Here is a 24,401-nt window from a genome sequence, read left to right as displayed (position 1 = left end):
GATTTATTTATGACCATAATTTTTGTTCTTTTCAAGCATGCTATTTGACGAGTTTTGCCACGGCAAGCACCACTCACATTTTCTTCAGGAAATGTACCTATCTAGTCTGTTTTTACAAACTTTAAAATTGGATATAAATTTCATTCAACTATAAGTTTGAAAGTCTTTTAAGTTCAAACATATCAGAAAATCGTATCATTTCATACATTCTAAACCTACATTCACATACATGCACAAATGTTTTGCGATTTATTGCATCGTGCAGACCTTAAAGTGAATGTTCACCCAAATGTTAAAATTGAGAAACAGAACAATATTTCAGTTCTTGTTTCACTTTCACATGGGGAAGTGAAACCAAACAGGCACCACATACAACTTTCAGAGGTAAAAGTGAAAGTGGAGATTTATAGTTAAACAGATTTATTCTATGCTGCCTTTGTGTTTTTTAGAGCTAGGTCTGATCACAATTCACTTTCAATGTACGGACCAACAGCGCAGAGATATTCTTCTAAAAATCTTTGTGTTCAGCAGAAAAAGTCACACACATCTGGGATGGCATGAGAGTGAGTAAATGATGAGAGAATTTTCATTTTGGGGTGAACTATCCCTTTAAGCCTTAAAATAGAGGCTCTTTTACATCTGAAAAACTTCTAAAGCTTTTCAAATTTATGAAAACCCCCGTTATATTTGCATTTCTCCATTTTATCATTATCCTCTCTGCATTGTGCAATGCATTTCATCGAAATTTTTGCAAATGTGTACCCATGCAAATACATATGGATAGGGAACATTTGCATAAAAAATGTCATGGCATTAAACGGCCAAATCTGCACAAATCAAAGTTATTTAAAATAAAAAAATCCCCCATGTTCACTCAGTTGATTAATATGATTTTGATATTTAAAAAGTGAGATTATAATCTTAGCCAATCCATTTTTGACATGAAAAGTTACTGCATAGTAGACATCACTTCTAGTCAAAATTAATTAAACATATGAGGGTGAACGTTAAGTATTTTTATATAATTAAAAAAAGGTGCACTGCTAATTCAGCTCAAAATGAATGTATAGGATTCACTTAGTAGAGAAATGACAAAATCCATGTCTAATGTTGAACACATTTTTATTCATTATAAACGGCATCATTTATATAAAACCAGACACAAAAAAAACTAAAATGAAATCACTTATGCAATCATAATTGTAAACTGTAAATTAAAATGAAAAAGCCCTCAAACTGCAAATTAATCTGCATTTCCGACACACGCACACTCCTGTCTGGGGAGAATATTTGAGCAGATTAAATTCATCGGAGAGACATTAATGTTAAAGAATTAAAGTCAGAAATGAGCAGGGAAGCACGTGAGAAATGACACTTGTGCCGTCAGTACATCCGAACAGTGTGTTGATAAATTGAACCAAAATCAATGTCACACACGTTGCAATTAAATGAAAACCATAAAAAAAAAAAAAAAAAAAAAATGATACTCAACGTCCCATACAGTGTTTATGCTGGTATTTGCGTGCGTGTGTGGCAAGTGTTGTGTTTGTGGATGAATGTGTGTGTGTGTGTGTGTGTGTGTGTGTTCAAGCTCGGTAGGCAGCTGACGGAATTCCCTTTTCTTTGGCGTGTTGGTCATTCCCAAGATTTTCAAGAGGCAATCGGGAGAATCTTTGCAGAAACCACTCTGGAGGTGTGAAGTCACAAATGTGAACATTTTAACAAATGAAATGAAATGTTTAGCCAATAATGAAACTTCTGTCATCATTTACTCACCATCATGTTGTTCTAAACCTATATGACTTTCTTTTCTTTTTTCTGGAGCACACAAGGTTAATTTAAGAATACCTCGTCACTGTTTACCAGTGTGTGAAAGTGTTAAAAGCCCACTGGAGAAGATTATCAGTGAATAAAGATTTAAATTTCAGCCAGTTCTCACACAAAGGGATTTAATTACTTTAAAACACTTGGAATATAGTGCACAATTCATATGGACTTCTTTTATGGTGTGGTTTTTTTGTCTCATTTTGGAGCTTGACAGCTCTAAGTCCTCATTCACTTTCATTATATGGAGAAAAAAAGCAACAAATTAAAATTCGCCTTTTGTGTTCCACGCAAGAAAGAAAGTCACTTGGAAAGTAAATGTTGACAGAATTTTCATCTTTGGGTGAACTATTCCTTTAAAATACCAATAGCGAAAAAATAAAACAATAACTTAAATAAAAGTGCTTAAAAAAACAGTTAATTTGGAGCCCTTTCATTAAAACAAAAGTCAAAGGGAGCGCACTGGGATGCCCAATGCAATAAGACCAAAAAATTTCATAATAATTATAACAATTCACAAATTCGGATGGAGAGTGACGGGCTCAGAAACATCTCCGCACGTCATAGTCCAGAATTCACCGCCCATCCCAAAAAACGAAAACCCTCAAGTTGTCGGCCACATCGAGGCGCCCACACAGTCTGTGGTGGACGGCGTCTCTGTGGTGTCCGCTCGTTCCCTCCTACGTCTCTCCGTTTCCCACTCCACGAACGAGTCGAACAGGCTGGGCCAGGCCTCTTCCTCGCTGTAGTTGCTGAGGTCCTGGCCGACGCTTTGCGTGAAGTTCAGAAACATGTTCCAGGTGTCTCGAGATATGCCGCGCACAGCGCACGGGTTCTCCGACAGGAAGTCCAGCCAGCGCTCCAGCACAGGGGGCGTGTCCAGTGTGAAGACGAGCCGCCACAGCGCGATGGCGATGGACCGCTGCAGCGAGCGCTGGCCCTCCTCGGCATCCAGACCGAACTGGAACGTGAAACGGTAGAGATCTTTGAAGCTCTCTTCTCCACGAGACTCCTCTAGCAGCACAGAGAAACGCGAGCAGATCCCCGGAATACTGTCGGCCTGGATTGCCTTACAGCCATCGACAAACTCCCTCCTAGGGCCAGAGAGGAAACATTTTTTACAAAAAGTTTTTGATTTTACAGTCAACATGATATGGCATTCACAACCCATTTAAGTGAGAGAAATTGAATATTAAATTATGGAGGGCACGATTTCATCCATCAGGAATTGACTGGTAGGGCTAAATCCTCCAGTGCATCACAATCTTCATTTGAACGGTTTCAATATTGATTCTTAAAGGGACAGTACACCCAAAAATGAAAATTCTCTCATCATTTACTCACCCTCATGCCATTCCAGATGTGCATGACTTTCTTTCTTCCGCTGAACACAAACGAAGATTTTTAGAAAAATATTTCAGCTCTGTTGGTCCATAAAATGTAAGTGAATGGATGCCAAAATGTGAAGCTGAAAAATGCACATGAGGGCAAAATAAAAGTACTCCAAATGAAGTGATATGATCAGAAACAGATCAGTATTTAAGTCCTTTTTTACAATAAAATCTCCTCCCTGCCCAGTCAATTTCACTCTCATCTTCTTTTTGTGTTTTGGTGATTTACATTCTTCATGCATATCGCCCCCTACTGGGCAGGGAGAAGAATTTATAATAATAAATGACTTAAAAATGTATCTCTTTCTCAGCCACACCTATCATATCACTTCTGAAGACATGGATTAAAACACTGGAGTGGTATGGATTACATTTATGCTGCCTTAATGTGGATTTCGGCACTTCAAAAATGTGTATGGACCTACAGGGCTTCTAAAAATCATAAATGTGTTCTGCAGAAGAAAGTCTGGGACACATCTGGGATGGCATGAGGGTGAGTAAACGATGAGAGAATTTTCATTTTTGGGTGTACTATCCCTTTAAGTCCCAAGATTGATCTTTAACTCTATGTTGCAACCCTTTCCAATGTGAGTATATTACTACACTGTTTTGTGAACCTTTCTGTAAGCAAAATGGACATTATAACTGAAATACAGCCATATGAATCTGAATCAAATCAAGAAATCAGTTTCAATTAGAATACAGTTGTGAAAACAGCTGATAACCGATTAATCGGCAGACAGTTTGTTTATTTTTACTTTCTTATGTGAAAAACAATTCTTAGCCTTTCCTTACGATGACCAAGAGTCCAAAATGAATGCAATCCCAGATGCAGTTTATTGTGCAAATATAATCCAAGCAAAAACTGAAAAAACACGGGACAATGAACAAGCCCGAAATACATGTACTTATTTCAGGACTTTTATTTTGAAATGGAGACTTGGCACTGTTACAATACTATATATATATATTTACCAAATGAATCTTTTTACAGCCTATATATTATTAATATTATTATTATTATTATTCATAAACCATTAAGTTAGAGTCACGATGTATGTGGTGACAGGGCACATTTCCATTTTTCATGACCTGACTTCAACTAACAACACTTGATTTATCTAATCAATATAACCAAATTTGCATTGAAGTGAGGATAAAAATATGGATCAATATTATCAGTCAGAGACCGTTTATATTTCACCTATAGAGGACCCAGTTATACGGTACAACCAAAGCTGCTCTAACTGTAAATCCTTCAGCGTCGGCCACAGAGGAATTAAAAAAACATCTATTGCATGCTATTAGTAAATGTTTTCTGATAATCCAAAAAGCAACTATTAAGCAACAATTACTGCACAGATAATTCAGTAAAACTGACATATCGGTCTATGTCTATTATCAATCCCCAGCTCCATTGATTGGATGGTGAAAGAACATTTATTTGCATTTATCGCAGTAACTACATTTACATTAATCTGCATTAAATTACTGTGTTATATTAGTAGCCTAAATGGCTACTTGTACATTGGCTTAAATAATCTTGTAGTCTGTGCGGCAAAAGTGACGTCAACCATAAAACTGTTCCAAGGAAGGTTTACTATTTACTATTAAAAACAGACTTTACATTTAGGTCAAAGATCATTAATCAAAGGAGTTTCCTAAATAAACAGCCAAAAAAAGATTGATTCATCACACGGAAGAGTTGCAATGAGGCACTATACAGTCTATTTTTTTTATCCCCTTTTCTCCCAACTTGGAATGCGCAATTCCCACTACTTATTAGGTCCTCGTGGTGGCACGGTTACTCACCTCAATCCGGGTGGCAGAGGACAAGTCTCAGTTGCATCTCATCTTATCACGCGACTCGTTGTGCATGACACCGCAGAGACTTACAGCATGTGGAGGCTCGTGCTACTTTTCGTGATCCACGCAGAACTTAACAGACGCCCCATTAAAAGAGAAAACCACTAATCGCGAACACGATGAGGTTACCCCATGTGACTCTACCCTCCCTAGCAACCGGGCTAATTTGGTTGCTTAGGAGACCTGGCTGGAGTCACTCAGCACGCCCTAGATTCAAACTCACGACTCCAGGGGTGAGTTTACACCCATCAAGTATTTTGTCTCATTTTCCTTTTAAAAATATAGAAAAATCCTTAAAACAAGATACATTTACTTTAAAAGCAACATATACAATATTAAGAATATTAAGAGAGAATGTCTCTTGAATATAAGTGTCTTTGTATACAATTGTATTTTTTCACTTAAGATCTATGCAGTACTGGGCAGTAACAGATAACATTTAATCTGGATTATTTATCAGAGTGCCTGTAATTAGCCTAGATTACAAGACACACACAATTCAGACAACTGTTCCTTACCTTGTAAACTTGCACATTGTAGCAGCCTGGAACTTCCACGCCAGCACCAGCACTTTAAACTCAGCCGGATCGACGCACAGATCGTTGCAGAACCGTTCCATTCCCTCCTCCAAGATGGCATCTTCATGCTCGTCCTTATAACACAAGAACATCTCCTCAATCCGCCCAAGCGACAAGCCTTCCGCGTTCAGTGCGGGCAGCTCCTGCCACACCTCACCCACTGATGTGGGTGGAGCCATGATGCCTTCCACGATGATCACTTTGTTGCCGTTGAATATGATGTCGGCGGAGGACTTGGCGGAAGCTTCCTCCTTGGGCACGCCCCCCGTTCCGCCACCACCCTTCTTTCCATGAGACTTCCCAGATTCCTTTTCTCCACTTTTGCTGCCTAAAGAGGACGTGGGGTTTTTACATTTAGTCACACACTGCCCCATGTCTCTCGCGCACTCTGTCCTGGATTCGTCCTCCTGTCCACGCCGCCACCTAGACGTCTTCCTTCAGGACCAGAAGGCTCGCGCTAGATGCCGCTGCTCTGGCTGACGGACAGCAGTCACCATGCCCTGAAGGTTACAAATCAAAGATTAGAAATCATGAAACTGTGAGAGTCGATCAATGAGTACATCTAAAGCACTTTCATATACAAACCCAATTCCGAAAAAGTTGGGACAGTATGAAAATGGCTAATTTGTAAATTATACACACCCACTACACATATTATGGAGTGGTGGTGGTGTAGTGGTCTAAGCACATAACTGGTAAACTGTTAATCAGAAGGACACTGGTTCGAACCCCACAGCCACCACCATTGTGTCCTTAAGCAAGGCACTTAACTCCAGGATGTAAAATGTAAATGTAATATGATGTTTAAACATTTTATTGTTTTTTTTGTTTTTTAAATGTACAGTATTTTCAAATCAGATGATTGCTACACACTCCAAAAAAGTTGGGACGGTCGAGTGTTTACCACTGTGAAACATCACCATTTCTTCTAATAGCACTTATTAAGCATTTGGGTGCTTAAAGACACAATTTTGTTAAGTTTAGAAAGTGGAATTTTCCCCCATTCATCCATTATGTTAGTCTTTAGCTGCACAATTGTACGGCGTCTTCATTGCTGGATGGTGTGCTAAATAATGCACCACACTTTCTCAATTGGAGATGGTCAGGACTGCAGGCAGGCCAATCTAGCACCCGCACTCTCTGATTACACAGCCATACACTTGTAATCTGGGCAGTATGTGGTTTGAAGCTGTCCTGCTGGAAAATGTAGGAACGTCCCTGGAAAAGACAGTGCTGGATGGCAGTATATGTTGCTCCAAAAATTCTCACAGATACCCATACCATGTGTACTGACACCCCTGGCCCATACAGACACTGGCTTTTGGACCTGACACTAATAACAGCTTTGATGGTCCTTTTCCTCTTTGGCCTGGATAACACAACGGCTGTGTTTTTAAAAAACGACTTGAAATGTTGATTCATTGGACCAAAAAAAAACACAGTTCCACTGTTCTACTTTCCATCTAAGATGAGACCGAGCCCAGAGAAATCGTCAGCGCTTCTGGACAGTGATGATGTACGGCTTCTCCTTTACATAGTAAAGTCTTAACTTGCATCTGTGGATGCAGCGGGGAGGGGTTGGTGGTGTGAACAATGGTGGAGAAATGCCCAAAATCCTTCCAATTTGTCTTTGGGGAACATTGTTCTCAAAGTGCTGGATTATTTGCTGAAGCATCTGTTGGCAAATTGACAAGTCTCGAATGATCCTTGCTCTTGATGGACTGGGCTGTTTTTGGAGGCTCCTTATATACTACGACACGATTGTCTCACCTGTTAAACATCTCCTGTTTCACATCACATTGTTATTTCAACTCGTCAAATTGTTATTAGTCTTAAATTGCCTCCGTCTCAACTTTTTTGGAGCATGTTGCAATCATCTGATTTGAAATTACTGAACGTTTAAAAAAAAATTATAATAAATTCACAAGGTAACATCATATAATGTGTGGTTGCGGTGCTTTCAATATAGCAAAGTGTGAATATAATTTAAAAATCACTCCTTTTTGTTTTTATTAGCATTTTTCATACTGTCCCAACTTTTTCAGAACTGGGGTTGTACATAGATTTAAGTAATCTGACTTAAAATTTAAAATGATGGCTCATTTACAAGCTTGCTCTGTGCCATCACTAAGCTCCGCCCCTCTTGGTTATCGTTGCTTTCTCTGACAAGTTTTGCAAAACTTCCCATAGGAATGAATGAGGGACTGCTGTGAACAGAGCGATTTTTGGCAAAATATTCGAATAAACAGAATTTATATTATTATTATAGGGCCAGTTCACCCAAAAATGTAAATTCTCTCATCATTTACTCACCCTCATGCCATCCCAGATGTGTATGACTCATTTCACAGAACACAAATTAAGATTTTTAGAAGAATATGTAGGTCCATAATGTTAAAAATGTTACAGCTCCAAAAAGCACATAAAGGCAGCATAAAAGTAATCCATAAGACTCGAGTGGTTTAATCCATGTCTTCTGAAGTGATACAATAGGTGTCTGCGAGGAACAGATAAATTTTTTAATTCCTTTTTTGCTTGAAATTCTTCTCCCTGCCCAGAAGGGGGCGATATGCATGAGGAATATGCATGCACTAAAATACAAGAACAAGAATGTGAAAGTGATCTGTTTCTCACCCACCCCTATCATATCGCTTCAAAAGATTTTGATTTAACCACTGGAGTCTTATGGATTACTTTTATGCTACATTTATGTGCTTTTTGCAACTTCAAAGTTCTGGCCACCATACATTTGTATTTTATGGACCTACAGAGCTGAGATATTCTTCTAAAAATCTTCATTTGTTTTCAGTAGAAGAAATAAAGCAACACACATCTGGGATGGCATGAGTGCGAGTAAATGATGAGAGAATTTAAATTTTTGGGTGAACTATCCCATTAATAGTTGGCCTCTATGTGGTACTGCACAGTGATATGAAGAACTGATATTTCACATTATAGCTGTTACTATAATCTATGTTACTTATAAAGTTAAATCAAGTCCTCATCAGTATTAGAACAAGGTCCGAGTGAGTTTTTGACCATGGATCAAGTACACGTGTTCTAGCATGGGAAACTCACCCAGGCCCCTGCACAGTGAACAGACGTGTCATCTGAGAAAACTCCATGGAGACGGCCGTGACATTCGCTACCCTGAGTGAAAGAGCGGGAACAGTTTTAATAGACTTACTTTTTTCTTTGAATAAAGAATAAACTGTTACAGTGTAAAAGGTTGTGAAACTCTGTACTGGACCACACACTTCTCTCCTCTAGACACTTTCACACACCTGATCATCACAAGACTGGAAACTGTTTCCTAATGTTCTAACTAACTCACAACACAATAGCCACGAGGTCACCTAAATAAAACAGGGGTAAACTGGAGCTGGGTTACATTAGAGGTGTTGGATTGCTGTTGTGACCAATTCAACGATTAAATGACATCGTACCCGACAGGGGTCATCATTATAGTAACACACACCTGATGTGGATGTTTCCACAAACAATTAACATCCCTCATTTTCCTTAAAAGTGTTCCAATCAGGCACTTACAATAGAAGTGAATGGGGCCAATCTGTTAACATTAACATATTCACTTTAAATATGCACTTTCAAAAATACAGCCACAAGACATAGACAATAAGCATGTTAACACGATATTAGTGTGATTATATTGCTTGCTAGCCTTTTCTCTGTAAAGTTATATCCAATTTTACAACTTGGTTGCCATGACGACAACGTCATCGACACTAAATGCCTCAAACGACCGTAAAATTGACGATTTAAATAACTTCAACCCACATAATACACAAGTTTTAACGGAAGCATTAATCCAAGTGCTTTTATAAAATTATAATCTTCAAATTTCTGCCTTTAAACCCACATTTAAATTGGCCCCATTGACTTCCATTGTAAGTGCATCACTTTTGGATTTTTTTAAAGAGAAGTGGGGACGAGTCGAAATAAATTTTTTTGGTAATCAACATTATGCCACAAATGCTGTCGATTGAGCTTAACTTGTATTGAACCGGGAATATTCCTTTAAAGTTGACAAGAAATGGCTTTTACAACCCAGTTTCAACAATAAAATATGAAGGGGTGGTACTTGAGTTAATCCGTCAGCACTTATAAAACATGGTCGTTATTTACCAGAATAGAGCCAGGTGTTCGGAGGCGTAAAACAATACTAATAATGGGTTCTTCTTATTTTATACTTCTTGTTTACTGTAAATAAGAGAGTGATAAAGACACTCCAATTTAAGAGGAATAATCTTAAAAGTCTCGTTTCTCCTTACAAAAAGTATTATGGTGGCACTGATGGTATCAGATAGCGATACCATGGCACTGAATCATAAATATATTCAATTATCATGGTCCTCCCATGGTATAGGCCCAAAAAAGATAGTAGATTAGTAGAATTTTGTTAGCATCTACAAGACTTGAAATGTTGTGAAACGTGCATTTACATAGTAAATGTGTGAGTATTTTTGTGAATATTTATGTCATCGCAAACCACGGTTAAACCATTGTACACAGGCTACCCAAAAGCCATGGTAATGCCAATTCCATTACTGTTATGTTAGTGAGGATACAAACTGGTTAAAAGTAAATTCAGGCCTGTTTGATGAATATTTATGTCTATTTTTCTCTCAATTATGCATTTTTGGAGCATCTGTATAATACATTCAGCATCTAAATAATATATGCCGCAAGTTTGGGGCATATTTATATAGCACATTTAAAAACAGCATCAAGGCTGACCAAAGTGCTGTACAATACACAATTATAAATACAAAGTTATAAAAACACACAACAATTTAAGACCAGGACATTATCTATGGTACTCAAAACTCTTGTCTAAATAGGTAGCTTAAAAGATTTTGAGACACAGAGTCTCCATAACTATAAATTGGAGTGGTGGTGGCGTAGTGGACTAAAGCACATAACTGGTAATCAGAAGGTCACTGGTTCGATCCCCACAGCCACCACCATTGTGTGCTTAAGCAAGACACTTAACTCCAGGTTGTTCCGGGGGGATTGTCCCTGTAATAAGTGCACTGTAAGTCGCTTTGGATAAAAGCATCTGCCAAATGCATAAATGTAAATTAGAAACTTTTCCTTTAATTTATTATTGACTGTCAATCTTTAGAACAAATACACAGTGTTGGGCGCAATGCATTACTAAGTAATGAATTACTGTAATGAAATTACTTTTTCATTAAGTAAGGGATTACTCTTAATTTATCAGTAATTTAATTAGTTACTTCTGATGCAATCACGTTAAATACTGTATATATTCTGGGGGCCTGGGTAGGTCAGCGAGTATTGATGCTGACTATCACCCCAGGAGTCGCTAGATCGAATTCAGGGTGTGCTGAGTGACTCCAGCCAGGACTCCTAAGCAACCAAATTGGCCCGGTTGCTAGGGAGGGTAGAGTCACATGGGGTAACCTCCTTGTGGTCACTATAATGTGGTTCTTGCTCTCGGCGGGGCGTGTGGCGAGTTGTGCGTGGATGCCGCGGAGAATAGCATGAAGTCTCCACACACGCTACGTCTCCGCGATAACGCGCTCAACAAGTCACATGATAAGATGCACAGATTTATGGTCTCAGACGCAACTGAGATTCGTCCTCCGCCACCCCGATTGAGGCGAGTCACTACGTCTCCATGAGCACTTAGAGCACATTGGTAATTGGGCATTCCAAATTGGGGAGAAAAGGGGATAAATACAAATTATTTAATGCTGCCCCCTTAAATTCTTCAGCCAGTTCATTAATAAATTATTTGATTTTATAATTTTATAATAATTAAAAGAGCGGTTTCATGTCTTTCCTTTTATTTTTTTACCTGGTTGATGTTGATAAGGGTTTTAGAAAGTAATTAGTAGTAAATAATAAGTAATGCAATTACTTTTCAGAAAGGGTCATTAGTACAGTAATCTAATTACACTGTTGAAGATGTAATTAGTAGTTAGTAATTATTTACTTTTTTAGAGTAACTTATTAACACTGCAAATACACTAGACATAAACCTTATAAACCTAACAAACAACCCTGTTGTTTTGATATTTGACAATATATGAGTACTAAAACACTGAGTATGACATTTAAAGTCTTTAAAGAGCTGATATCATGTTAGCAGGTTAGCTTTAGATGTTGTGAGGATAGTTTGTACTTTGTTTAAACACTAATATGTGTGGATACAAAACAGACACACAACAGAGTTTGATTTGTAAGTGAGTTGTGTTGATTTACCTGTGAAATGAGGATGAAATAGATCCGAATCAGCGCATCCCTGTTGTCATGCTAAAGCTAAAGCTAATCCCACTCTCCAACCGAACCGGATCGGTTCCGTTTCTCTGTGTATAAACAGAGGAAATGCTCTTTCTTTGTGTGGTTCTGTTGTTCTTTGAGTCGTTAGATGCTCATCATTGTCATTTCCCCCTCATCGCTTCCTGATCCGAACCGATCCTGCGCTGGTCCGGACCGAGCTCCGGTAAAACCACCACCCTTACCAGATCTCACACGCCTGTGGATTTGTGTAGGGGGTTTAAGGTGATGCTGATGGGCTCGGTGCGGCAGCAAGGAACCGGAGAGGCGCAGATCGGCCGCTGATTTTTCACCGTTTCTCGTTTGGTTTGGATTTGAGGAATATGCGTAAATGCGACGCAGATGTAGCTGGCGTAAACGTCTCAAATATATGTGGCTGCGTACGATGTGTGCTTAGCTGACCTTTTCGAAACAGAATCGCTCCGTTGCGAGAACGTCATCATTCGCGAACACGTGTTGACGCTGGAGTGCGGAAGTGATGTATTAACAACACAAGTGTTGCTGAAACGCAGCAGGACAAATCAAGATAGGTAATATTCATGATTTTGTCATAAAGTAAAGCGGATATAGCTAGATTTCTAATGAACAAATGTAAGATTATCCCTTGTGTGTCAATATAAAAAAGTTACTCAGAGGTCCTTAGAGGGCAAAAATGTCCGCTTCAAAAAAACTCCCATAATAATATTATATATTAATATTATTTTCCACCTTCAATTAGTTCTTTTTTAAACCAACATCAGTCCTGATCATAAATACCAAATATGCTTTCATTTTCAGGATTTTAACCCTTTAAATGCCCTTTTATATATGGAAAAAAAACATTATTTTCCTTATACTAAATGCTAAGGGGATTTCTTTTGTTGGGATTATTACAGTAAGGGATATGTCAATGATTAGCAACAACATTGATTTTGATGCATTATTATGTTTTGTGCAGTGTCAGATTAAAAAAAGACAAAAATGTCCAAGTCAAAAAACTGCCATAACAATATTATATATTAATATTATTTTCCACATTCACTGAAACTGTTAAATGCCAGATTGTTTATTTAATGCCACTGTTTTACAAAACACACTCTGACATCCATACCAACACAGCCACACAATTTTAGCTGCATCATTTATTCAATTGGCCTGCAGTGCTCTATAATACAGAAAATAGGAAAAAGCATGTATTTGCTCCATAGGCTAAACATGAGAACAGTGGCGCCATCTGGTGGAAAATATATATAAAAAATCATTTTGAAGACGGGGCTCCGGAATGAAAGCATAATATCATAGAATTTGTGATTTTATGCTTTAATGGCACTGGGATCAAATATTGCAGATTTAATGGGTTTCAATGGGGACATTTTGTCCTGAAGGTCCTGAGTGTGACTCTTTTGTGTACTCTGTGTATTATAGATGTATTTTAGGAACTGAGGTTGAAATATCAAAATACCCCAAAAAATACACACCCTTGGCAAAATTTATGCCGTTGGCATAAACACCAAAATGATTGAAAAAATGAAAAAGACAAAAATGTCCCGAAGGTTGCACAAGGGTTAAATAATTATATGGTATCTCTAACAGTTTACGCTGTTATGAAGATATTGTAAGCATTAACCTGCATGTTTACATAACAGATACAGAGGTCATGCAAGATCTAATAATAATAGATTATTTAGCAAAATAGTAACAAATATTCAGAGTAATTCAACAGCAGCAAAATAACCAACTGCAAATAAAAAATACAGATGTACAATGGGGTCTAAAAGTCTGAGATCACTTGGAAAAATGCCTCTATTTTGTATTATTGTTGTTAATTTGTTCAATAGCTTTTTTTTTTTTTTTTGTGGTTCATTTAAGTTCGAAAGAAGCAACCACTTAATTAATATTTAGCTGATCATAACACCATCATTAGATGAATATAAATCTCTATCTTAGTTAATTGAGAAACTAAATCAACACCAGTTCTGCATAATGTAATAATGCTTGTTAATTATATTTATTATACAGTTTTAAAATGTTGCATTTTTACATTAGGGGGTCCCTGGGTGTGAAAATGATAAATATGATATTATGCAATGTATTGTCGTATGTGATATCATTTATTGTTGTTTGTGGTCATGTTCACAGGTTGTCCTGATGTCTCGTTCAGATGTGCTGTCTCTATACAGGAGGGTCCTGCGCATTGCACACAGTTGGCAGGCACAGTCCGGTTTGCTACAGGATACAGACATAGAGAGGAAGTACATAACTCAGGAGGCTCGAACCCTTTTCAGACAAAACCAGCTGGTGTGGACTGGCCTGATATCAACTGAACACCTGTACTGTACCTGTAGATCTCTGTCTAATCTATCTTCTGTCTGTTATAGATAACAGAACCAGAATCAATCAAGAGATGCACTGAGGAGTGTGAGGCTCGGATAGAGATAGGTGTGTGTCAGTTTCATAGCTTTTGATTTTGGTTTGTAGTAAATGTATATTTAAAGATATTTTCACATGAGATTGTTGGGTGAGCAGCTATATTTGTAATGCTTTTTTTTTTTTTTTTGCATGGCAGGAATGCATTATAGAAACCCTTATCCCAGACCGGTAAGTAAATCGAAATGTCTACACCTGTCACAAGCTTTCATAATAATATTGCAATTTTTTTTATAAAATAGAAAGATGAAGCTAACTAAGAAATGGCCCATATTTCACCCCAAATGCAAAAGGAAAAAAAGAATGAACGAAATATTAAGGATAATCAAAATATAGCCTAAAAACTCTTTCCATTGTGGTGTTATTTGCATGATAATTAAGCACATTTCCTTCCTATATATAATGCATAAAACAATGCACTTTATATATATATATATATATATATATATATATATATAATTTTATTATAATGATTTTTGTTTTACATTGCATCAATGAGACTTTGGAGGGAAAATTAGCTTAAATTTCATGAAAAGAGTAATGATGTCACAATGCAAAAAATATTAATGGTCCATAAAAAGGCCTAATTCTCTTGTGCAAAATAAATTCATATTTTGTTTCTTTTAATTTGGGAATGAAGAATGCACGAAGAAGGTCTTTGATAAAACATTGCATTATTTTCAAGCTACGACCGTGTTTGGGACTTCTCTATTCTTTTGATTTTGTGGTGACTTATGACCCGGACATGTTCTTGACAGTCTTCAAGAATTTCACTCATAAATGTGTTTTATTTCTTCCCTTTCAGATGTATCTTCCTCCAATGGGTCTCGCCACTCAGAAAGGTAGAAAGCTGCGAGCCCAGCAGAAACTGAGGAAACAAGCCAAACCCGTGTACCTACAGTCCCACGATGACACCTGATATAATGTAGACATACACAGACTTTTAATATACAGGTCATGAACTGTTTAGGAAATCAAATTAATTTCAATAACTTTTAAGTTGCATAAAAGACAAATAAAGTCTGCCCGTTCATGAAATTCATAATTAAAATGGCAGTATCATAACAACAGATCAGTCACAATGCAAGCGCTAATAGGAATACTGTGACGCCACATGTGTCCTTGAGCAAGACACTGAACCCCAAGGTCTCCCAATGGCAGGATAGCACCTTGCATGACAGCTCTGCCGTCATTGGTGTGTGAATGGATGAATGTGTCACAGTGTAAAGCGCTTTGAATACCGCTAAGGTTAAAAAGCCGCTATATATCTGCAGACCACTTACCATTTACTATATGTTCTTTTCATCAGTCTATAAGAGTTATTCTAGACTAGATGATGTTGTTTGAAAGTATATCTTTTTTTAATATGTTTATTTATTTAATTTTTATGTTCTAATTGTTGGTGACCACTGTAGTGCATGTTTGTGTCAGACGGGAGGGGGGTGTGGGGGAATGTTCAGGGGGAGGGGTTTAATGTATAGTATTTTAAGTCATGTTTGTATGATTTATGTATGGAATCAATAAAATCTGTTAATAACAAAAATAATAATTAAAGTTTTAATTGTCTTGCAAATTTAATTGCAATCTGTAATCTCACCTAGGGCATCAACAGATTGTTAATACTTTCGCCAACCATTTCGACGCGTCACGCTACAGTCCAGCAGGTGGCGCAATTGCGCCTCAATTCTGGAGTGAAGTTACAGTAGAGGAAGAGTAATGCTGTGGATTTGATATAGATTTGTATTAGTATCTGTTTCTTTTTCAAAATGGTGATTGGGTGTGCTTATTTTGGATGCCTCAACCTCGCAAAGCCCGTTAGATTACGTCCGCGGCCATTACCGCATGAGGAAAGACTAACTTTCCACAGATTTCCCATCAGTGATCCTGAGCGACTGACGCTGTGGCTGCTCGCGACACGCCGGGACCTCAATACACCCATCGAGTATCTCAAAGTGTTGAGGGTCTGCAGTGAACATTTTTCCCCTGCCGATTTCCAACCAACCAAGGGAAACAACCGACGATTTCTGAAATCATCAGCTGTGCCTTTGATTTTACAGCGAACTGAGGTATGTGAGCAGATGCAGTGGTGTTAAAAAGTATTTGCCCCCATCCATATTTCTTCTGTATATCTTATGCTACATTGTTGAAAAAATTCCAGAGTTCTGGAGTCTGTCTAAACACAAAATACAGTTTTTAAATGATTGTTATTTATTGAAGCCAAAAAAGTTATCCAATACCAACTGGGCATGTGTGAAGAAGTATTCGCCACCATTAGTGACTAATTCCCCAAATCTATGAAACTGCATTCATAAAGGGGTTCAGACTAGACACACCCAGGCCTGATTACTACCAGTCCTGTTCAATCATCTCAACCCCTAAATTGAACTTTTTCAGCAGGATGAAGTTGGCCAAACGGTCTCACCCAATGGCACCCTTGCCAAGGTCGAAAGAAATTCCAGAAATTATGATTGAAAAGGTGATTGAAATACATCAGTCTTGGGAAGCTATTTCAAAGGCTCTGGGACTCCAAAGAACCACAGTGAGAGTCATTATCTCCAAATGGAGAAAACTTGGCACAGTAGTGAACCTTCCCGGAAGTGGCCGACCTTCCAAAATTCCTCCAAGAGCACAGCGACGACTCATCTAGGAAGTCACAGAAAACCCAAGGACAACATCCAAGAACTGCAGGCCTATCCCACATCAATAAAAGGTCACTGTTGATGTCGCCACATTTAGAAAGACACTGGCCAAAAATGGCATCCATGGAAAAGTGGTGAGGCGAAAACCCCTGCTAACCCAGAAGAACATTAAGGCTCGTCTGAATTTTGCCAAAACACACTTTGATGATCCTCAACTTTCGGGAGAATGTTCTGTGGACCGATGAGTCGAAAGTGGAACTGAATGGAAGACCGGGGTCCCGTTACATCTGGCGTAAATCAGAGATTTTCTCACAAAGAGCATCATACCTACAGTCAAGCATGGTGGTGGTGGTGGTAGTGTGATGGTGTGGGGATTTGTTGCTGCTTCAGGGTGACTTGCAATAATTGGGGGAAACATGAATTCTGCTCCCAACCAGAAAATCCTAAAGGGGAACGTCCTGTCATCAGTCCGTGAGTTGATTATGCAGCAAGACAATGATCCAAAGCACAGGAGTAAGTCCACCTCTGAATGACTCAAAAGAAGCTAAATGAAAGTTTTGGAGTGGCCTAGTCAAAGTCCTCGATTGAGATGCTGTGGCAGGACCATAATGGGCAGTTCATGCTTGAAAACACTCCAATGCAGCCGAACTAAAGCAGTTCTGCAAAGAAGGGTGAGACAAAATTCCCCGACAGTGTTGTGAAAGACTGATCTCCAGTTATCGGAAGCGTTTGATTGTAGTTACTGCTGCTAAAGGTGGCACAACCAGCTATTAAGTTTAAGGGGGCAGTTAATTTTTCATATGGACTGTATCCAGTAGGTTTTGGATACATTTTTTTAATATATTTGAAAACTGTATTTTGTGTTTACTCCGGTTGCTTTTCTTTTATATCTCGTTTGAAGATCTGAAAAATACACACAAATGGAAGAAATCAGGAAGGGGGCAAATACTTTTTCACAGCACTGTATGTTATATTCATTTCATATTATAATATATTACTATTAAATTATGTAATGAATTATTAATGTCATTCTTGTTGAATTAATTGGTCTCTTTGTTTAATCTCTGCATCTGATTTACAACATTTGCATGATGCATGATGGCTTGTTGTAGGAGACGTGTAGTGATCCATTTCACCAAAGTCAGTACTACCCAGCAGCAGACAACGAGGAAAAGACTGAGGTCCTAGGCGTAGGGGTGTTTTTGGCGGGTGTTCCACAATCAGCAGTCAGGCAGAAGAACATGGGACAACTTGAGGAAACTCAATCAGATCTCATTTTGATGCTTACAAGTCCAGAATCAGTTGGACATCGGACACTTCCATCGACGTCTGGGACGTACTTTGCCCTTCCTCCCATTCGCACCTATCAGTCAGTAAGTATACACATATACAATTTGTCGTACAACTTGACTATTGGCCAGTTGTGCTGTTGGTCACATTTGGAATAATGTATTTGTCTTTCGACAGCTTTCATTAGTCCCTCCATCAGACAAGGAGGAGCTTAGTTTTGTTCCACTAAGTTCAACGTCAACTTCAAGTCCAACTGCAGAGGAAGAGGATGAGGAAGTACATTGGAAAGAAAGAAAATGGATCATCAACGAGTCCAGTGTGATGGAGATGTTTCGGAGATGTCAAGAATGTGGTGCGCCTGTCACAGAAACCAAAACAGCGACATCCGGGAGCCTCATCCGTGTTCAGTGGGAATGTGAAAAAAGACATTATGGGCAGTGGAGTTCATGCTCTGATGTTCGAGGAATGCCTGCAAACAACCTTCTGGTGTCAGCAAGCGCAGTGTTCACCGGAGCAACATATGCAGACATCGCTGATTGGGCTACCCTGCTCAACCTTCAAGTGCCAAAGAAATCCACTTTCTATGCTCTGCAGTCATCTTACCTCATCCCTGTCATTGATGCTGCATACAGAGAGCAGCAGACAACGCTGCTTAATCAATTACGAATACAGAACATGTTCCAGAAGGGAGTGCATTTATCCGGGGACGGGAGACCAGACAGGTAATTCGATATGGAATCTGTTGGATGTCATAAAACAAAAAACCTCAGGACTGTAACAACTGCGTTTTTTGTTTGGTTTCTCCCTCTACTCCTTACAGCCCAGGAACCTCTGCCAAATATAACACATACAGTTTGATGGATGATACAACCCATAAAATTGTCCACTTTGAGTTGGTGCAAGTGAGTGTGCATGCCGATAATTCAACAATGTTATGGGAATGCATAGTTGAAATTCAGCTTTTTTTTACCCCTTAGTAAAGTCTTTGAGTAGCTCAAAAGGTAATGTACATTTTAGAGCGGAGGAGGGCGGGGCCGGGCTGGAACAACGCACGCCCTGTCCCCAATCAGCCTGATGGGGGCGCACAAGGGATAAAGATGGCTGGTGACGACGGTTCAAGAGAGAGAGTCGACTCTCTACGGACTCACCGGCCACCTTTATCCCTCGCGCGCCCCCATGTTCCAGCCCGGCCCCGCCCTCCTCCGCTCTACATACATAATAGCTGATTCCACACTTTATAACATGTTACTAAAGAGGAAGTTCATATAACCTATGTGTAAAATTTCGAATTGGTTATTGAATCAGTGCCTAGACAAACTATTCCAACAACACTATGGAGTGGTGGTGGCGTAGTGGCTAAAGCACAGGGCTGTTAATCAGAAGGTTACTGGTTCGAACCCCACAGCCACCACCATTGTGTCCTTAAGCAAGGCACTTAACTCCAGGTTGCTCCGGGGGGATTGTCCCTGTAATAAGTGCACCGTAAGTCGCTTTGGATAAAAGCGTCTGCCAAATGCATAAATGTAAATGCAAATGTAAATTCAGAAAGATGAAATACACTCACGATCACTTTAATAGGCACGGACGAAATCACTGAGATTTTTCCCAATTCTGATGGTTGATGTGAAGATTAACTGAAGACACTGACCCGTATCTGCATGATTGCATTGCATTGCACTGCTGCCAAACGATTAGTTGATTAGATAATCGCATGCATGTGTACGGTACAAAGCGGTCGTGAGTGTATGTTTGAACATTATTTGTAATACTGACTTTGTTTGTCTTGTATTCTATTGTTGTGTTTTACAGGATACAGAAGCATCTAGCTCCATTGCCATGGAGCCGATAGGTTTCAAGAGAGGTCTAAGCAGACTAGTGGAGCAAGGCATTCAAATAGATGTGGTGACCACAGATAGATCCCCATCTATAAGGAAGATTATGCGGGTGGATTATCCAGATATGCACCATGAGTTTGACATCTGCCTTGTGGTCAAGGGTATGTAAATGTTGCATGACAAATGCATCCTAATGAATGAGCTTGCATATGTATTGTCAACATGCAATATATGCAGTAAAGTATACTTCTTTCTGTTGCAGTTGAAAATTGCTGTTTTGCCTGATGCAATACTACCTCAATACTGTTGTTATTATTATACTTTGCATGCATGACTAATCTGAGCATCCTTGATCATGGATTAAGAAAATTAAAGTTGTACTGTTTTCGGCAGGGTTATACAAGAAATTGTTATCCGTGTCAAGATACAAGGACAACCACAAACTCCAGCCCTGGATAAAGTGTATATGCAACCATTTGTGGTATTCCTGCGCAACTTGTGGAGGTGACCCTGATGTAAGTTGTTAAAAGTTTCTGACCAAACAATTTGTGCTGTTCAATTTCTCTGTTCTTTTCAGGACTTGACCCAGAAGTGGAAGTCCATTCTTTATCACATTTGTGGTGAACATAGTTGGATTGAAGACGGAAGACAACGCAGATGTCTCCACAATGACCTCAGTCCTGACCAGCAACGACGAAAGAGATGGCTTGAAAAAGAGTCCCGTGCCTTCCATACACTGAAGACCCTTGTCTTGGACAAAGGTCTCCTAAAGGACCTGAGGCAAATGGCCCTTTTCAAGCATACAAGTAAGTTATGGCACTTTTCCACTGCACGTTACGGTTTGACTCGCCTCAACTCTACTCGCCTTACTTTTCTTAGCTTGCATTTCCACTGCAGTTTAGTGCCACCTCAATGTGGGATATAGGATTATATAGGCTGATCGTCATAGTTACGCCACCTCTACTGCCATGACATCATCTTAAACATGACACAAACTGACCAAAACAATAACACAACCGCTAGCTGTTAGCTACTAGCTCATTGTGCTGCATAAAGCAGTTGTTGCATGGTGATTTTACACAAGTGTATCAGTTAAATTGGGCTGGTTGTTTAAGAAGCTTTCCAGTAGCTGGTCAACTAAATAAAGTGAAGCTTTCAAGCAGAGTATAGAGTTAACGTAACAACATGCCATCCTCCATCGTGGATCAACACCAGTCCAGGGCACTCTTCCTCCCATTGCTCGCCGATTTAGATAGCGTCCATTTGGTCGAACCACTTCCACTTTTCATTGATGGAAGTTTTTTTTTTTTACTTTTCCCTTCACTGTTGGTAGGTCCGGTGGTAGCTGTGTGCGGCTAACAGCTGATACCCTTCCTGAGAGACTTTATCGTTTCGCTAATCGCTAACGAGTGGACCGCCTGCACCTCGTTTATTGACCACAGCGTTGATTTTGTGCACAGCCATTAATTTTTTCCCAATTTGAAAGTTGAGTAAACAAATGATACTGTTATTGCTGTTGCTAACTTTAAAACTAGCGGGTTGATGTCGTGTGTCAGAAATCCAGTGACGCTACTAGTGACGATTCTCTCTGACCAATCAGTGATCTGCAGGATTTTGACGTCACATTTAGTATCGGCTCGGCTCGCTTGGAACCTCGACCCAGGTGGTACTAAAAAAAGTATCAGGTACCAGGTACTATCCACAGTGGAAAACCCCCAAAAAGCGAGCAGAGTCGAGATGAACCGTGCAGTGGAAAAGCCCCATTATACCAACAGCACAATGTCTTGGTATACATGGCAAGTGATCAGTGTAGAACACCAGACTGAATATATTCATTCATTTCTCAGGCAAGCTTGAAGTTTTTCATTCATTACTAGTAAAGTACTGTCAGAAGAACCTGCACTTTCACAACTCCTCCATGATAGCTCGTACTCAACTTGCTATCCTTGACTACAATGAAAATGCACATTGTCAACAGGCCACAACAACTTCTGGTAAGTGGTCAATAACACCAAACTGTGAACAATGAATACTGTTCTCAAAATTATGGCATGTGAAATTAGATAAATTTTTATTGACATTGTGTGTGTGTGAGTGAGTGTGTCTGTGAATGTGTGTGAGTGTGTCTGTGTGTGTCTGTCTGTCTGTGTGTGTGTGTGTGTGTGTGTGTGTGTGTGAGTGTCTGTCTGTGTGTGTGTTTGAGTGTGTGTGTGTGTGTGTGTGTGTGTGTGTGTGTCTGTCTGTCTGTGAGTGTGTGTGTGTGTGTGTGTCTGTCTGTCTGTGAGTGTGTGTGTGTGTGTGTGTGTGTGTGTCTGTCTGTGAGTGTGTGTCTGTCTGTCTGTGAGTGAGTGTGTGTGTGTGTGTCTGTGAGTGTGTGTGTGTGTCTGTCTGTCTGTCTGTGAGTGTGTGTGTGTGTGTCTGTCTGTGAGTGTGTGTGTGTCTGTCTTGTCTGTGAGTGTGTGTCTGTCTGTCTGTCTGTGAGTGAGTGTGTCTGTGAGAGTGTGTGTGTGTGTGTGTGTCTGTCTGTCTGTGAGTGTCTGTCTGTCTGTCTGTCTGTCTGTGTGTGTGTGTGTGTGTGTGTGTGTGTGTGTCTGTCTGTGAGTGTGTGTGTGTGTGTGTGTGCATGTGAGTGTGTGTGTGCATGTGAGTGAGTGTGTGTGTGTGTGTGTGTGTGTGTGTGTGAGTGAGTGTGTGTGTCTGTGTGTGTGTGTCTGCGAGTGAGTGTGTGTGTCTGTGAGTGAGTGAGTGAGTGAGTGTGTGTGTGTGTGTGTGTGTGCATGTGAGTGTGTGTGTGTGTGTGTGTGTTCACATAAAATAAATAAGTCAAGGTAATGGACCATTTTTAATGTAACATTTATTAGTGGTGTCAGTAGTGAAGGTTTACTATTTATGTTTTGTTTTTGTAGGTGTGCCTTGGTACAACGGGGTGTTCCCTGAGCACTCAAATGAGTGCGTATCCAAAAAGCAGTTTGAACCAACTACACACAAATTTAGAGATGGTCTGGTTCGGAAAGTTCTGGAGAGGCGCAAGGACCCGAATGTATTTTTCAAAGACCAGTCCTCTCATTTGACCATTTCCAAAATACCACTAAACATTGCAGAAGAAACAAAACCAGACAAGCAAGAAGCTATTTCGATTCACCTGTCTGAATTTGGCAAGTAAAGTTTTTTTCTAAAACAATATATTTATATATTTATATCCGTAACATCTCCACATTCAAGTCTCAGCTTAAAAATCTGATTTGATCACATTACTATCGATCCATCTCTAGTTGCTAATGCTCTTTTTTTTTTTTCTACCTTGTGCTTCACTGATTATAAAGTGACCTTGAGCTTTTGGAAAGGCAATGTATAAATGATGCTTATTATCATTCTACTACTTCTCATTTGTATATTTTGTTTACTTTTTCTTATTGGTAGGAACAGTGCCATATAAATCCGGAAATATACACTTTGAATAAAAGACTTGTGTTTACTGTTATGTCTTTGCTTCTTATACGTAGAATTGAACAAGTGTAATGTGGAACGGTACCATAGTATACAGAGAGTTGCAGTTATATTACAATGGGGTATAAAGGTAACCCAAGTGATATTATGTGATGCATATAATATGTATGTAAAGTGAACAGCCAATGATGTCAAAAAGCACATGCATTTACTAAATGCAACCAATTTGAAATATGATTTACAATTATAAATGTAACACTTAATATTAGTACAAAAGCATCTCCTGCCTGTTTTGAAGCCCACACAGGATCCAGACAGTGACGGCTATCTCTCTCCTTTATGGCATGAACAGCAAAGGAAGAACCTTCCCGATCCGTCCTCTGAGTTTCTCGCCTTTCAGCATACATTCAAGGACCACCCAGTATGCCACTAACCTGCACTGATTGCAACAAATTCATGGAGTGCATAAATTAGTCAAGCTGCATTTGTAACACCACAGTAGTTACACACACACATCTACAGATGGAGTGCCACCAGGGTTATTCAGGCCTTGGGCGAAGCCTCCGGTTTTGACAAGATTGGTCTACTTTTAGGCAACGGGGTGCAGGTGTCTCACCGGCTGTCTCACAAACTCGTTCCAGCAGTGCCATTGCAGTATTCCATTCATGGCAGCATAGGCTCCTCCCACCTGTGGTGATTTGGCTCCGCCTCTTGTTTGTCTTGGTAGGGTCAGCAGCACCCTGTCTAAAAGTTGACTGGTTTCCTGGATGTCCTTGGTGATATTAGCGATGCTATGGA

At 39.4% G+C, this 24,401-nt stretch overlaps 3 protein-coding genes across 4 annotated transcripts; 2 read left to right on the top strand and 1 right to left on the bottom strand.

The window, feature by feature from the left end:
- Positions 1–1,140: 1,140 nt before the first annotated feature.
- Positions 1,141–12,428, bottom strand: LOC127634966 (DCN1-like protein 3). Its single transcript, XM_052114746.1, has 4 exons — positions 11,912–12,428; positions 8,738–8,809; positions 5,600–6,159; positions 1,141–2,918 (listed from the first exon to the last, which is right to left on the bottom strand). Exons 3-4 carry the CDS (start codon positions 6,031–6,033, stop codon positions 2,429–2,431), a joined length of 924 nt encoding a protein of 307 aa, XP_051970706.1. The 5' UTR covers positions 6,034–6,159; positions 8,738–8,809; positions 11,912–12,428; the 3' UTR covers positions 1,141–2,428.
- LOC127634967 (LYR motif containing protein 1-like) lies at positions 12,415–15,819 on the top strand. Its single transcript, XM_052114747.1, has 5 exons — positions 12,415–12,516; positions 14,105–14,263; positions 14,344–14,404; positions 14,532–14,563; positions 15,198–15,819. The coding sequence occupies exons 2-5, from the start codon at positions 14,114–14,116 to the stop codon at positions 15,309–15,311; spliced, it is 357 nt and encodes a 118-aa protein (XP_051970707.1). The 5' UTR covers positions 12,415–12,516; positions 14,105–14,113; the 3' UTR covers positions 15,312–15,819.
- Positions 15,820–16,104: 285 nt separating this feature from the next.
- Positions 16,105–23,612, top strand: LOC127635204 (uncharacterized). 2 transcript variants are annotated; one of them, XM_052115074.1, is made up of 10 exons: positions 17,435–17,702; positions 17,933–17,994; positions 18,144–18,404; positions 18,499–19,043; positions 19,142–19,223; positions 20,131–20,317; positions 20,550–20,671; positions 20,734–20,962; positions 22,004–22,150; positions 23,063–23,612. In XM_052115074.1, the coding sequence occupies exons 3-10, from the start codon at positions 18,273–18,275 to the stop codon at positions 23,317–23,319; spliced, it is 1,701 nt and encodes a 566-aa protein (XP_051971034.1). In that variant the 5' UTR covers positions 17,435–17,702; positions 17,933–17,994; positions 18,144–18,272; the 3' UTR covers positions 23,320–23,612. The 2 variants fall into 2 exon arrangements, with proteins under 2 accessions (XP_051971032.1, XP_051971034.1); XM_052115072.1 differs by lacking the exons at positions 17,435–17,702; positions 17,933–17,994 and adding an exon at positions 16,105–16,458.
- The last annotated feature ends 789 nt before the right edge of the window (positions 23,613–24,401 follow it).

Source organism: Xyrauchen texanus, chromosome 42 (assembly GCF_025860055.1).
Source record: "Xyrauchen texanus isolate HMW12.3.18 chromosome 42, RBS_HiC_50CHRs, whole genome shotgun sequence".
NCBI lineage: Eukaryota > Metazoa > Chordata > Actinopteri > Cypriniformes > Catostomidae > Xyrauchen > Xyrauchen texanus.
This window is presented reverse-complemented; position numbering and strand designations above follow the sequence as displayed.